Source organism: Drosophila pseudoobscura, chromosome 2 (assembly GCF_009870125.1).
Source record: "Drosophila pseudoobscura strain MV-25-SWS-2005 chromosome 2, UCI_Dpse_MV25, whole genome shotgun sequence".
Lineage (NCBI taxonomy): Eukaryota > Metazoa > Arthropoda > Insecta > Diptera > Drosophilidae > Drosophila > Drosophila pseudoobscura.
Window position 1 is genome coordinate 30506945 of NC_046679.1, and position 14916 is coordinate 30521860.

The 14916-nt window shown below is 43.2% G+C and overlaps 4 protein-coding genes across 4 annotated transcripts in view; 1 reads left to right on the forward strand and 3 right to left on the reverse strand.

Annotated features, from left to right (window-relative positions):
- The window catches only part of Ino80 (chromatin-remodeling ATPase INO80), a 33817-nt gene that overhangs the window by 2139 nt on the left and 16762 nt on the right, over positions 1 to 14916 (reverse strand). The window contains exon 12 of the mRNA XM_001359986.5: positions 12671 to 12974. Within this exon, the coding sequence (XP_001360023.4) occupies positions 12671 to 12974 (304 nt within the window). The remainder of the gene's footprint in view (positions 1 to 12670; positions 12975 to 14916) is intronic.
- On the reverse strand, positions 2983 to 4054 carry LOC4803251 (uncharacterized). Its single transcript, XM_003736883.3, has one exon. It carries the CDS (start codon positions 3942 to 3944, stop codon positions 3165 to 3167), a length of 780 nt encoding a protein of 259 aa, XP_003736931.1. The 5' UTR covers positions 3945 to 4054; the 3' UTR covers positions 2983 to 3164.
- LOC6897981 (uncharacterized) lies at positions 4137 to 5096 on the forward strand. The gene has a single exon (XM_002138044.3). The coding sequence runs from the start codon at positions 4263 to 4265 to the stop codon at positions 5031 to 5033; it is 771 nt and encodes a 256-aa protein (XP_002138080.2). The 5' UTR covers positions 4137 to 4262; the 3' UTR covers positions 5034 to 5096.
- LOC4803253 (uncharacterized) lies at positions 5353 to 6380 on the reverse strand. Its single transcript, XM_003736884.3, has one exon. The coding sequence runs from the start codon at positions 6287 to 6289 to the stop codon at positions 5537 to 5539; it is 753 nt and encodes a 250-aa protein (XP_003736932.1). The 5' UTR covers positions 6290 to 6380; the 3' UTR covers positions 5353 to 5536.

The window sequence follows — 14916 nt, forward strand, 5'->3', positions numbered from 1 at the left end:
GGTTCAAGATTAGGTAGGGCTATCAGCAAGGGAATACCTTTAGAAACAGCAGTAAATTCATATGGGAAAGATTTTATCGATAACGAAAATAGATTAAATATACCATCGATATGAAATGTGTTGCATATCGGTCGATTTTTAATCGAAAAATAATATATTTGATACAAAAAACCTCATCGCAGAACTTCAATTCTCCTAAATAATATCGAGTTTTTCCTAAAACTAATCCATAATTTCTGACAAAAGTGCCAAAATCCTCACTTAAGTACTTGGCTTTACCAAAGATTGAGCATCTTTCGTCTAAAATGGCCACAATTGATTATTCATCGATCGTTTCATCAGTTATCGTCTTGTAGATCGATCATTTGTTGCCACCTCTAGTTTTTAGAGACGATTCCTCAGCGATAACCTCTTTTGCAGAGCAGCACCCACAACGAGATCATCATCTGTGCGGCGACAACTTTATCTATGCCATGACCATATATTCTCCCACTAACGTGTGGCATTTGATGCCCCAGAGACCAACCAACCAGCCAACGACAATGCCCACAAAACCAGAGCCAAGCAACTAGTTCAACTTTAATCGTGGATTGGGGGAGGGAAGAGGGGACTTTTGCATATTTTAATTCGCCGATTCTGAGGCTATACGACTCTGGGTCCTAGGCTGGGACTGTAACTGTAAATTGCATAAATAAAACAGACGAGGCAACAGCATTCATTGCAACAAAAGTTGCAATCAGCAGGCAGACGACAGCAGAGACACAGAAACAACACACGAGAGACAACTGGTTGTTCCGGGGGGTTGGGGGGTATGGAATTGTGTTGTGTTCTGGGCCTGGCTCTGGGTCTGGCTTCTTGGCGACATTGCCTGGCGCTCTGCTATTTTGGTATGCAATACAAGTGCAGCATGCAGTCAGCAGCATCATCATCATCATCTTCTACCTGATCCCATATCATGATCGACATTGTCTCGTCAGTGGAGTCGATCATCATCGTCCGACAGTCAGTGGAGTCGATCATCATCGTCCGACAGTCAGAGGAGTCGATCATCATCATTCCACAGTCAGAGGAGTCGATCATCATCATTCCACAGTCAGAGGAGTCGATCATCATCGTTCAACAGTCAGTAGATCTGATCATCATCGTTCGACAGTCGCCAGAGGAATTGTCTACAAGTCATAGCTCAACATTTGTTGGCTAGAAAGAGAGGCAGGTCTTTAGCAGCCAACATTTAATGATAGGGTTTACTTTTACTGTTACAACAAACAAAAACGAGAACAGGAACCTCCACAGAATGCAATGCAATATTATTGAACTGTAGCAAAGTTCAGTCTGCCACTATTCCGGCGAGCCATAAGTTTTATCAATAATATTCAATCCAAGGCCCGAAAGAGGTTTTCCTTTTTATATATATATTTTTTTTTTTTGGCTTATTTTGACATGTATTTCGGTCAAACGTCGCGGCATTGCAGCAAGCCATCGAACAACACCAGAAAAAACAGCAAAAGTTTCGCTTTTTAGCATATTTCAGCTGTCATCGCGGGGGGAGTGTGCAGAAGAGGTTTTTGGGGTATGAGAGAATGGAAATGTCGTGTGTGATATATTATTTAAGGGTCTAGGGATAGGTCATACTGTTATCTCAAACAAATTGTAGATGTAGATCGATTTCTTATCTTTTTTAAGGTATTCCACTCTTGAAATCTTGTAAAAATTCTTAGGAAATTTTCCAAATATATTATCATATAAATATCCTCTAAAAATCCTCCTCACGAGTGTTCCGCGTACGATCCCGAATCATACTTATAGAACTTTCTGTGTTCCTCTATCAAAAGTCGCAAGGACTCTGCCAAAAAGCAGAATCTTCCGCCAAAAACCCTTTGCCTTCCACCCTATAAATACTATCAATAATAGGCATTTCCGTTCTCCTTTGCCACCGGTCTGGTTGTTGTAGTTGTATTTATGATTGTAATAAATATTTTCGCTTTTGTTTGGATTGTTGCTGCCGCCTGCCACGAGTGTTACAGGAGTTTTCTTTTTTTGGGGCCCTCTCCATGGATTACCAATTGGCACGAACACAGAAAAACTGCAGCAAAAAAAAAAGCAAAAAAAAACTTAAAAAAAAACAGGGAAGTAAAAAAGAAATAACTTAAAACCAGGAAAGTAAAGAAGAAGAATGGTAGGAAAGAAAAGAAAATGAAGAGAATGGTAGGAAAGGAAAAAAGTAAATCTGGCGAACATAATCGGATTTTACAAATCATTCATTCAATTATCTAATTGATTTGACTGATGATCATTTGTGAACCTTGATCCTAGAGGATCCACAGTCTGCGCAATCTGCCTCGGGTCTCTCTGGTGCCCAATGTGACGCATGTTTGTTTCGCCTGATAAATGCAACGACGGCCAGGACAGGGCCAATCTCATCTCTGGACAGCAGGGCCTTTGCCACAGCCTCACCTTTGACTGTAATGCGCCTGGCCATGACTAAGTGGCTCTCATTGGGCTCTTGGCCCCTTCGTTCCGAGGTTCTCTCTGTCTTCCCTGTGACTGTGACTGTGCCTTTGCCTTGCGCAGATTTTCAGGCTTAGATTACATCTCTCGGCTGTCGCTACTGTAAGCCCATAAAAAGTCAAATAAATTGCAATTCTTATCTGTGTGTGAAATTGTTAATTTTTTAAGGGATTTGTTCGGGGTTTATTGCCAGTGTCTGAAGAGAATTCCTGAATCTTCGAAGGGAAATAACTATGATTACAGTACAGAACGATTCGATAGCTATGAAAATTGGTATATAAGCAGACAATTATTGAAGTAAATATTGTATTTAATATAAGCATTGTATCTATGACCATTTGTGATTGACAGCCATAAAAAGAGGGGTCAAAAAAGTTGGAAATCTATAGCAGAAAGATCTATCTACATCGAGTAGCTCTATTTATTATATCATTCAAAATCTAGACCTTCATTCGAATAAAAAAAAAGTTAAAGTATCTGCTCTGGATCTTGAGGAATAATCCTGTACACAATTCACGATACTTTAATATTTATACGCTTACAAAAACAAACTGTGTACGAAACTTGGAAGTAAACTTCAAAAACAAATCAAATTTTGAACGAATCCTAATTCTCCAATCGTTTTCCCATTGAGGGTACTCCAATGATACCTCGAATCACATATAGAAGTATTCAAATTCACGACGTGAGATCGGTTTGGACAGATAGATCAGACGTATCTGGTGCATGCGCCAGCCTTGGGGCGTGAACTTCTTGCGTTTCGGTGGCGGCACATCCAGCGGGGCCAGGGCTTTCTCCGGCAGGGGGCAATGGGGTGGCCAGGGTGGCATGACCTTCGGCCTGGCCAAACTGATAATACGCGCCGTTGGACGGCCCTTGAGGGCTGCCTTGCGGACGGGGAAACGCAGGGTGGCCCAGAACTCGTCCTCGATGTCAGAGTTGGGGAAACAGCAGGGTTTTTCCGGGGGTTTGAACGGACGACCCTTATCGAGGTGCGGCTGCTGGCCCCACACGATCATTGGGTTGTAGGTGATAGACGGCGGGATGGGCTGGTACTTCTTGCGCTGCCTGCGTTCCAGCGGTATGGAGAGCTGCTCCATCTTCTCGCCCATGTCCAAGTCGTCCTCGTCGGCTTGTCTCTGCTTGCCGCACGGCAGATAGTCTGCCTCGCAGGGGATTTCCATTGGTGGCGGCTCTGGCTGCTCCTTCGGCATGGCCTTGGTGGAAGCCCACTGGTAGAAGTGCTTCCAGTCCTTCTTCTTCATGGGTCCGGCCTTCTGCCAGGGCGTCAGCTCTCGCACCACCTTCGGACGGACACGCACCCGTGGCTTGGAATTGCGCTCCACCCAGGCCACCCACGAGGGGGGCTCCGCTGGCGAGGCATCGCCCTTACCGCCTGGCACCTGCGGCAGCTTAAAGTCCTCCTGATCGCCCATCGCAAAAAGTGGTTTCTTTCACTTTAAATTTCGCTACCAAAATTTTTCAATATTTTCAAATACGAATTTTTGTTGTGGTTTCGACGGAAGGTAAAACTCTACTGATTTTGTGATGGGATTCACCTAAAATTTCCGTTTTTCTTGGCTTAAAAGTAGGCTCTTGCTTAATGGCTTCTAAAATGTCCAGCGAGTAAAGATTTTCCTGTCAACATTCCTCCGGTAACAGTAAAATCCTGTAAAATCAATTGAAAATTCGCAGTAAAATCCCCATTTTTGGAAGTGCCAATCAACTGAGAGGAGAAGAGAAAAACCAACGACATGGTCAGTGGCATAAACATCGGGGATGCACGCGCCGCAAAAACCGTGCTGACGATACCCACGGATGAGATCAATCAGAAGCCTGTGCCCTCGTGGGTGGAATGGGTCGAAAGGAACTCGAAGCCCCTGGTGCGGAAACGGCACAGGGAGGAGCGGATTCTGACCAAGTGGCAAAAGAAGGGGCCCATGAAGAAGAAGGACTGGAAGAAGTTCTACCACTGGGCGACGACGAAGGCCGCACCCCAGGAGCGCACATTCAAGGAGGCGGAGAATCTTTACCAGGCCGGCGGCGGCAAGGCCGGAGGGAGTATGGATTGGATGGATTTGGACGAGAAGCTCGTGGAACTGGCAAAGCCTCGAATTGTTAACAAGAAGCACCAGTTCCACGACGACGACTCGCCCTATAACCCGGTCATTACAGTGGGGCAGCCGCCCCATCGTGACAGGGGACGTCCCTTCCAGCCTCCCTCCGTGCCCTGCTGCTTCCAGCACAACGAAGTCGAGGCCGAGTTCTGGTCCCAGCTCCGTTTCCCCGTTCGCAAGGAAGCTCTCAAGGGCCAAGCCTCTCCGCGCATCATCGATCTGGCCAGGCCCCGCACCCTGCCACCAACTCCGCATTGCCCGATTCCGCCGAAAACCCCGCGCCCGCTGGATGTGCCGCCACCAAAGCGGAAAAAGTTCACGCCCCAAGGCTGGCGCCTCCACCAGATACGCCTGACCTATCTGTCCCAACCCATGAACAGGGGGCACTACGAATACTTCTATCTGTGAGCAGAGGCGTTCCCCCTTTCCTTAGTTTGCATTGGATTAAATTTGTATTTTTAATTGTTTTAATTGAGCTTAGAGATGAGCTTCAGATGACAGATCCAGTGTCTCAGATATTATTTTTATAGCCTATTGACCTTTTCTTCAATGAAATAAATGTATATCTAAAATATTTAAAGAGGTTTTCGTTTTGCTGTGTAGGAGCTACCACGGATCTGGTAAACTTTCAGAGAGATCTACTCTACAGATCCGACAGTTCCTTCCTTTCCTTCTTCGCCTAAACATTTTCCCTCCACATCTACCTCTAGAGACCCTCACTATTTGCTTCTTTCCACGACACAATATATTTTCTGTCACTTTAAATTTCAAGAAAGGCCAAAACAATCTGCCCTAAACCATAGTTCAATCAACTGACTGCATCATAGACATCCATCTCCAGTTGCTCTATGCTCTATGGATTAATGCTGATCCTTTGGCTCCTTCGAACCCGATCCTTGAGCTTTCTTCGGTTACCACCGATCACAGAAGCATGGCAGTTCCGCCAGAATTCGCTCACTTGGCTGGGCCAAGATTTTCAGACGCTGTTGATGGGCTCGCCATTGGCGGGCAGTCATTTTCTTCCGCTTGGGCATAAGGTAGGCATTTTGCGGCGGTAGTGGGCAGTGGGGCTTCGGTGGTACCGCCCTGGGTCTTGAGAGCTCACAGTCCTTCCGCGATGGCATCGTTGACCGGGCGTTCTTCGAGACAGGAAAGCGTACGGTGGCCCAGAACTCGGACTCCACGTCGTCGTGCTGGAAGCAGCAGGGCACTTTTATCTTATTCGCCGGTCTGCCCGGCTCTGGCATTGGACGCGGCTGATAGGCGAGGCGGGGGCGGTAGGCAAACACCTCCGGGGGCGGCGGCTGGTACTTTCCCCGGCGCCAACGCGGACTGCTCAGCCGACTGAAGGCGTCCTGCTCGTCTCTGTTCCCTCCCGACTCGCAGCGAGTCCAGCCCACAATCGGTGCCTTCGGAGCCTCGGCCATCCTGGGTACCCGCTCAGGTGTGGGCGGAGGCGGCGGCTCCTTCTTGATGGGTGGCCTCTCGATGGGCGCAGCATTCACCTGGCACCACTTGTAGAAGTTCACCCAATCGTCCAGATTCATGGGCCCCGGCTTTGCCCAGCGGGTCGGCTCCGGCTTGAAGGGGGGAATCGAGGGCTTCGGCTGGGCATTGCGGAGACACCACTCCTTCGAGCACCTGCGTCGTCGCGGCTGCCACATGCTTCTGGAGGCTCAACTCCAATAATTTCCGGGGGGAAAGAAAAATTCCAAAAAACTGTTTACGCTCAAAATTTTGAATAAAAATTTTTCTTTTTTAGGTATTTTTCATGGGGTGTTTTGATGAGGTTTTTTTAAAATTGGATTTTTAGCATTTTGGCAGGGTGGTTTTAGTCCCATTTTAAGTAGAATTTCTGTTCGATTTTTAGGCTCTGAAATGGAATACTGGGTTTTGGCATCTTTTATATATTTCGATTCGAATTTACGGAGGAAATTTGATACAGATTTCATAGACCATCGCTTTGCGAAGTGTAAGAAGCAATAATATTTCGTATAAAGATTCATTTAATATGGTTTTTGATAGAAATTAAAGGTTTAAAAGATTCCTTTTCTATTTAAGGAATAGTGGCATAAAAAACCTCTCAATCCTTCTCTTTTCTTTCCTAGACATTCCTTAAATGCCAATCTTTATTTGATTCTTTAAACTTTCAACTTTTTAAGGCCTGCTGGCTGCCCCCAAAATGGCTCAATCATGCGCCCCCTCCAAACAATCCAATCCACCAATCCTCTGGCCAGATGCATCTTCTGGGCATTGTCCATGGCGACACGCATTCGAGGTCATAACCCAATTCCTATCGCCGCCGTCCGTCTGTTGTCTGCAACTGTATTCCGCGCCAGACGACCAACGACCAACGGCCATCCATTATCGGAGGAGCAGTCAGCCTTCCTCTTGGCTCGTTCGGAGGAGTCGTCGTCGTCGTCGTCGTCGTCGTCGTCGTCTCCAATTGAAATTCGGTGCGCATTGCAATCGATCGCACTTTTTGTGGCCTGGTGATTGTCGTATGCCTCGTACCCGTTTGTTGTCGTTTGTTCGGTTGTTGGTTTCTACCTTTCTAACGTCGGACTCTTCTTGGCCAGGCTTCTCCTTCTCCTACCGCTTGGAGAGGTCGGTCTGTGGCTTTGTCGCCCATCTTCATTATCATCGGATCGGCAGCAGCAGCGTGTTGCATTTGATGATGTGCTATGTTGCCGACGTTGTCGCCATTGGCCATGAGGATCATCGTCATCATCATCATCATGATGATGATCATGATCGTGGCAGCAGTTGTTGTCGGCATTTTGTACCCTGCCATTGTCATGATTTGTTGTCGCCAATGTCCCCCTTCTCTCCCTCTCTCTGTGTCTCGATGTTTGAAGAATTTTAAATCCCAAAGCCAATCGTATGTACATTTTCCCTTTGGAAAGTTTTTCCCTGGACACTTCCTGTCCCCCCCGGAACTTGTTTAATCTAAAACCAAGGACAAGGACAACAAAAAATAAAGGGAGAAAGAGTCATCAATCTGTGGTGACCGCAGAAGTGCTCATAACATGTGTGAAATCGACACCACAGATGCGGAAACGACGGCAATTTTACGCTACATTTAGTTAATGACACACAAAACCCCCTCCCTCTACTCTTTCTATGGCAGATGGTCTGTCCTTGTACTCGTAGCAGGGTGCTGTTCTGGGGCTGTTGTTGGAGCCACACCCCCTCAAAGGAATGACTAAAAAATTGAGGCAACACGAAGGGAATGAGAAGTATGTTCTTTTTTTTTTTGGATCATTAGGGGTGTCTAGAGGAAGGAAAATGTGAGGTAACTGAAAGATATTTTAGTTGGTTTTTCCTAAAGAAATAATGCAGATCTAATGTTAAAGAAATTGCATTAAATTCAAGCTTCTGATGGCTGTTGAATGGAGTGGAATATGGAGCTTGGATTTTGGGTTTTTATTGTTGGGGATTGGCTTTTGTTTAATCAATCATTCAAAGAATTGAAAAAGAATTTACTGAATTCCCGAATAAATAACCCGTTTTTGAAGGCTGTAACTTTTCTTTCCTCTGAAATATTTACTAGATTTTTATACCCGATACTCAAAACGAGTATTGGGGTATATTAGATTTGTGGTGAAAGTGGATGTGTGTAATGTCCAGAAGGAATCGTTTCCGACCCCATAAAGTATATATATTCTTGATCAGCATCAATAGCCGAGGCGATTAAGCCCTGTCTGTCACTGCTACAAAAATATTTCAAAACTTCGTCCCGCCAACTTCCGCCCCCACAAAGGGCGAAAATCTGTGGCATCCACAATTTTAAAGATACGAGAAAACTAAAAACGCAGAATCATAGAGAACGACCATATCTATCAGATTGCTGAATCTGGATCAGATCAGATCATTTTTATAGCCAAAAGGAACAAATCAATTTGCAGTGGCTACGCAGCGCGTGACGTCACGCTCAGACTGATTTTCTGTCTCTCTCGCGCGCATTCTTTGTCGTGTCGTTTAATATTAGCGGCGTCTGCTGGAGGAGAGCCATACTGATTTAGTATCGGGTATAACTGTAGAGTTGCGGTGTCCGCAGCAACTTACAACGTTCCCCCTCGTTTTAAACATGTTTTTCCCATCATATTCTGATGATCCTTTTGGGGCTTCCATTGATTTTCATTTAGTTCTCCATCAACCTTTAAGCAAACCTAGTTGAATTGCTTATCCATCAATCACAGTCCATGAAATGATATCAATCACCAATGATCATACTTGAAATACCAAAAGCCAGCCCCTCTATTAGGAAATGTCTTAACCAATCAAGGAATTCGCGCATTCAAATACGAAACGTTTCAAAGGCGAATTCTCGTCGTGGATTTGTATCATTTTGCACATTTGTAAATATGATTAAAACCAATTTGAGTCAAAACCACTTGAATTATAAAAGAGTTTTCTGTACCCCCAATCCGAAGCACAGAACCACGGCACGTACGCGCTCTGGGCGCTATGGGGGCCAATAAGGTGTAAATTTATGCGTCAAAAAGTGGTAGCCGGACTACGGCTAACAGCATTAAAGCCATTAGCAAGCCGGGCCTATGCAATTCGATGGTCTCTCGAATGTCTGAATACTTCTAAGACTACTTCTCCACAACAAAACGCACATTTTATTTTTTTGGCATTCGGATTTTCTGGGAGACTTTTGTTGTGTGTTTTGTAATTATTTGTATCTGTGTGAATTTTTGTGGCCAATCAAAGTTTTTGTTCGCAGTTTTGATTTGCTGTTAGGATTGTCAGCAGCAGTAGGAGCACTCAGGCGTAATTGTATCTCATGGCTAACGTGTATTCTATGAGATATTTTGTGTGATCGATCTTTCGATTTATATGCGGGATTTCTTGGTGTGCATTTGTTTAACAAGTGTTTCGGCTTAATTATACTACATGTCTCACAAGCACCGCTGACAAAGTGGACAAGGATCTCATGATCTACGAGTACGATCGGGGTGTGGCCCCGCCCCGAGATCTAATGAATATTTAATATACACTTTTTGTTTGTTTTCGCCTGGATTTTAAGGGGTTTCGTTATGCTCTGCTCTTATTATGTTGTTGTCCATGTGAAAGTTGCACACACATTCGGAGGCACGTGTCCCCCATTCCCCATTGAATGTTGGCATCAATTAAGAAATTGTTTCACTCGGGAGTCGTCTGTTGTGCAACAGCACAATTAAATGCGAAATGGTACAGTGGTATGGGAATGGGACGTGCCGGGCCCGCACGCACTGGGAAATTTGAATGATGGAAGAAATGTGCCGAGGCAAAAAACTATCCAACTATCCTGCTGCATAAAATTAACTGCCCCATGGAATCCCCTGGAATGAGGTCTGTGTTGTTTTGTTATGAACAACATCAAGTGTTGTGTGTGTCTTGTGTCTCGGAATGCTGTTGAGTGAAACATCAGGCAAATGCTTAAGATCTTGGCCAAGACGCCCGGCCATACTTGATGTGGAGCGGAGCAGATGTCTACACAGTATGTGATTTGTGAAAGAATTGTAACAGATTGTCTGTACTAGAGATGGGAACACAGAAGCTTGATTAAATTATCGATAAAAGAAAACATACGATAATTACAATCAAAGTTACAGGAGAGAAAATCATAATTCGTACTACTATTCGTCTTTTTTAAGAGTGTCTACAAATGATTGTCATCATGGCTCATCGCTTAGATTAGATCTTTCAATGGAAATATATGATATATTGGACAAATTTGCATCTCTATGTAGGAATATTTCATTCAAATTCTTGAGATACAAATAAATATTGATATTCCTAAAAGAAACTGGGTTTAAAAGCTCATTTTGGGTAGAAGTTACGATTACACTGCAATATTTTAAGAAAAAAATCGATAACATGCTTAAATAATCGATTATAATCTATAAAAGCCATTAAAGTCCGTTTAAAATGTTCTTTTGATGAAAAATCGAATCCAAAGCATGATTTTGAATCGATAGCAATGCTAAATAATACTATAAATACTTGTACTATAAAACATATTTTGGTTGCATTTTTCCACGATATTTTGTATATGATATCTACAATAAATCGATTGATTTTCAAGAAGATTAATTGATATCAATAATCTAAAATGAAATATCACTTGAAGGAATACAATTTACACGACACAACAAAAACATTTCCATATAAATATCTATATTTCTTTACCAATTTATGTACATTCCCCCTGCCAAAAAAACTTCCCCCTTATTGGCATTCATGACAATTTCTCATTTTAGCCGTACCCCTAATCGTAAACAGCAAATAAATGTCAGTTAACATTACGAAATCAAGCAAAAATCAAAGCAAAACCAAAGCTAAAGCAAAAGCAAGAGCAACCTGCTTGGGGACTGTCGATTTATGTGGCCGCAACACGTGAGGGGCTCATTGATTAAATTAAATCGTAGCCAAGCCAAGCCCTGTGTGCATATAAAAATTATTTATGAGCTGCTATTTTGTTTGTTTTGTCTTTCTTTGGGCTTTTTTTTCAGAGCTTTTTTCCTACCTTTTTTTGTGTGACAAACAGAAAATAGAGAAGAGAAGAAAACAAATACTGAGTGACAAGCGAATGAAACTTAATCAACATTTGGCCAACATCAAATTGGATTGCGTACGAGGCTGGGAAATGTCTAAGAGGAGGAGACGCAGCAGGGGAAATGTTCACCAGATTGAAGGCGGAGTGGAAAATGCTTAGAGAAAAGCCAGCAACTAGTCGTAATGAAAACGTTATCAAGCGACAGCCAGTAACAAGATGGGGAAAAACGAGGACATAGGCAAAATTAGCTGCGTTTGCTGGCTGTGGCTTTGGCTGTCCAACCAAATGGTAGGCCAATCAGTGTGTGCCACAATTTGGCCAAAGAAACAACCAGAAAACTGGTCAAGTCACCAAGATGCCATCGCAATGGAGTGTAGTGCAGTGGAGCTCTGGTTGTTAGCAAGTCTCCTCCTTGCGACTCCAGATGTTCGATGCTGGATGCTGGACACTGGCATCTGTTGCACCATTCGATCTGTTGACGGTTGCACTTGTCGCGATTTCACATCAGTTTTTTGTGCTCTTTTCTGTTGTTGGTCGATTGCCTACTTTTCAACGTCTTGTACTTTCGATTGGTTAATTGTTAAACAAATTTGAAATGTTCATCGAGTTTGCCCACTCTTCCTACTGCTCCTCCGTCTCTGGTTTATACTTTTTTCCGAATGCAAATCGCATGAGCGATCCAACCGACTGGCAGCCAACGTTGCACATCCCACATGCAATTTGCCAAATCCAAACAGCGGCTGCTCTAAGCCTAAGCCAAGTCTCTAAGCCAAACAGTTGTGGCAGTTGGTAGACCACATTTTCGGTTGCGCCTCCATATTGCAGGTGATTACCAAATAATTTGAATTATTAATCATACAAAAAAAGTGATTGGTACATACTCGTGCAAGGGGGAATGGACATACATAGCATAGACGCCGCTGTGCTTCAGTTGCAAAGAATTTGAATTGGTTTTTCAGTTGGGTTTAATGTGCGAGATGTTTTTATTTCGGAGGAATTTGCAACCCACATTTGAACTACATTTTGAGTGGTGTCGATACGTCCATACACACAGAATATGGGGTACAATGTCGTAGGAAGTGAGCATAACTGTGCATTCCAGTGTTGGCAAACGATAATTGAAAAGTAAGGCGGGGGAATAAATAGGATGAGGAAATGCAGTAATGGAGGTAGAACCCACAGATAGATACAGTATCGTAAGAAAACCGCTCAGATGTAGCTTCCAGTGTTGGTAAGCGATTTTAAAATAGTAAAAGTGCTACTAGTATGCCATAAAAGAAGGAAAAGAACTGGCGGTGGGATGAGTAACAGCTAACATTAAGACAGTTATTAGAACCGTTAATGGTATATCCAAAATAGCTATATAGTGTCTTCCAGTGTTGAACAACAGCTTAAGTACAGTGTTGTAACACTTTTTAGACTTTTAATTAAACAGAAAATCAATAAAATAAAACCATAATTTAACCATCAATTAAATTTTTGAACGTTCAGTACTCACTCATTGATTCATTTTGTCCCATCAACATCATTGTGGGACTCTCTCCATCCACCACCAGAGCCTCATTATCGGAATCATTGTTATCCTCCACTCGTGTGGCACCTGGCACATAGGTCTCCTGGCTGAAGTTGATGCTATCGGTGCCCACACTGGAAGCGGACGAGGCAATGCCCACATCAATGTAGTCATCCTCTGGATCCAACTTCTGTCTTTTGGCTGCCGAACTGCAGCTGGGAACATCGTCGGGGTCAAAATCTCTGAGGTTTACGGTTGCCGGTATGGTTGTGCCACCCATATTAGCCTCCTAAAGTTGTTAACAAAATATCATTAAAAAAAAAAGTTATATTTTTGAATGTAACAAAACAATCAAGTCAATTAGCATTTTAATGGACAACGGAAGTGAGGTATCTTCTGCTGCGTATCTTCCGTACCAAATGGTGGTTCTCTTCTCTCGCTTATAATTTATGCAAAGATTCAAGTATCTTCCGCTGCTTCCCCTCGCTCATACAGACCATTCTTTTCCATATGGCATAAAAATCATTCAACCCAAGAGACTTGAGTTATGGCTAAACCCTTTGCTTTAGGGTGGAATAGGAGGTCTCTTCTGCTGGTAATTGCCATGCTTGAGGAAATTGTTTCGTTTCGGAAGTAGGGTAAAGAGTTTTGCATACATTTTGCTCAGATTTTGATGGACTACAGAGAAACAGTAGCAATTTTCCAACATGAACTTAAATGCTTGTTAAAGTGATTAAAGATTAATGGAAAGCATAGGCAGACAGTAGAACAGCGTTTAAAGAAAATAAGTTGAAAATTTATCACTGATTAAATTGGAAATTAAATGCTAATTAAATTGTTGGAAAAATGGCTATATTTCCATTTGGAAAACCCATAATTAAATGCTGAATTTTCCATACATAATAACCCAAAGAAAGCCTACGGAAAATAAATGTTAATACAGAAAGTACTTTGGGTTTAAAGTTCTCTAAAAATGTATTACAAATTTCCCCTATCAATAAACCCAACAAGGCATAAAGCAGACCCTCTTGACACTTAAATTATATGCCATTATATCGGTAGAAAAGAAATTTAAAACCGTTTCAATAATGACACATATATTTTCATCAAAACAGAACAGAAATCAGTTCCAAATGAATGCCTTCTGGCCGAAGTAAATGATCGAAGGAAAGCACACTCTCTGTAGTTGAAATGAATTGACAAAAAGAACCCCAGAAAGAAAGAAACGATTGCTGCGTGCCATTATAAATACATATAGTATCTACTATCTGGGATCATATACAAGGTGGAGCGGTGGTATATGAACTTGAGAGGAGAGGACGAAGACGAAGACCGGCCTGGCACTTACCTAACAGACACAAAGAAGAAAGAACCAAAAGAAGAGACTACTAGTAACACTACTACTGCTAAAGGTATTATAGCAGCAGCAGACCATAATCAGTGTTCCATTGAACGCACAAAATCATTTAGCGAAACCAACAAAAACAACAACAGAAAAATCTAAAGAAGAGCCAGAGCCAGAGTCAGAAATGGAGTTGAAGTTGTAGCTGCACCCCAAAAAGCACTTGAAACTGTTTTTGTTTTTGTTTCTGTTTTAAAGAGAGTCTCCGACTGAGGCTCTGCGTCCAAGTAGGGTAAGAGCAAAGTGTTTTGCTTTTGGAGAGGCAGAGGCAGAGGCAGAAAGCAGTAGGCAGAGAGTACTCCTCGTACAACACTTGGATGAATGAATATATACTCGGCAGCTCTTCGGTGTAGCCTAAGTTCAAAGCACGCTGCTCTGCTGCTGCTGCTGCTGCTGCCGATGGTAGCATCAGACCAAGACCAGGGCCAAGACGATGAGTTTGTAGTTTGGAGTTTTGTAGCAAATTGAATTGTCTTTGTGTTGCATGAATCACGTGACCATGACCATCACACCACCACACCACACCACACCATTGCATAGATATCCAAGAACAGAAAAAGAAACAAAAGCAGCGTAGCGTCGTCGCAGGTCTCGCTTTTCCTCTCTGTCTGTCTGTATATGGCAGTGGCACTAGCACTGGCAGTGGCAATTTGAACCTCACTCAAAAGATCATTTACTTTCATTAGGACCGAAGACCGTAAAAGACCGAAGAGAGAAGCGAAACTTGTCGTGCAACGAGCAAGTGCAAACTTGGTCTAATAAACAGCCATTAGGCTGGATCCATGGATCATGCATGAAATGCGGGGAACATCCCAGCAGCCGATCAGAT

Bases quoted from the DNA above. Each gene is read 5' to 3' on its own strand.
- LOC4803251 (XM_003736883.3), bottom strand. From the start codon at position 3,944: ATGGGCGATCAGGAGGACTTTAAGCTGCCGCAGGTGCCAGGCGGTAAG.
- LOC4803253 (XM_003736884.3), bottom strand. From the start codon at position 6,289: ATGTGGCAGCCGCGACGACGCAGGTGCTCGAAGGAGTGGTGTCTCCGC.
- LOC6897981 (XM_002138044.3), top strand. From the start codon at position 4,263: ATGGTCAGTGGCATAAACATCGGGGATGCACGCGCCGCAAAAACCGTG.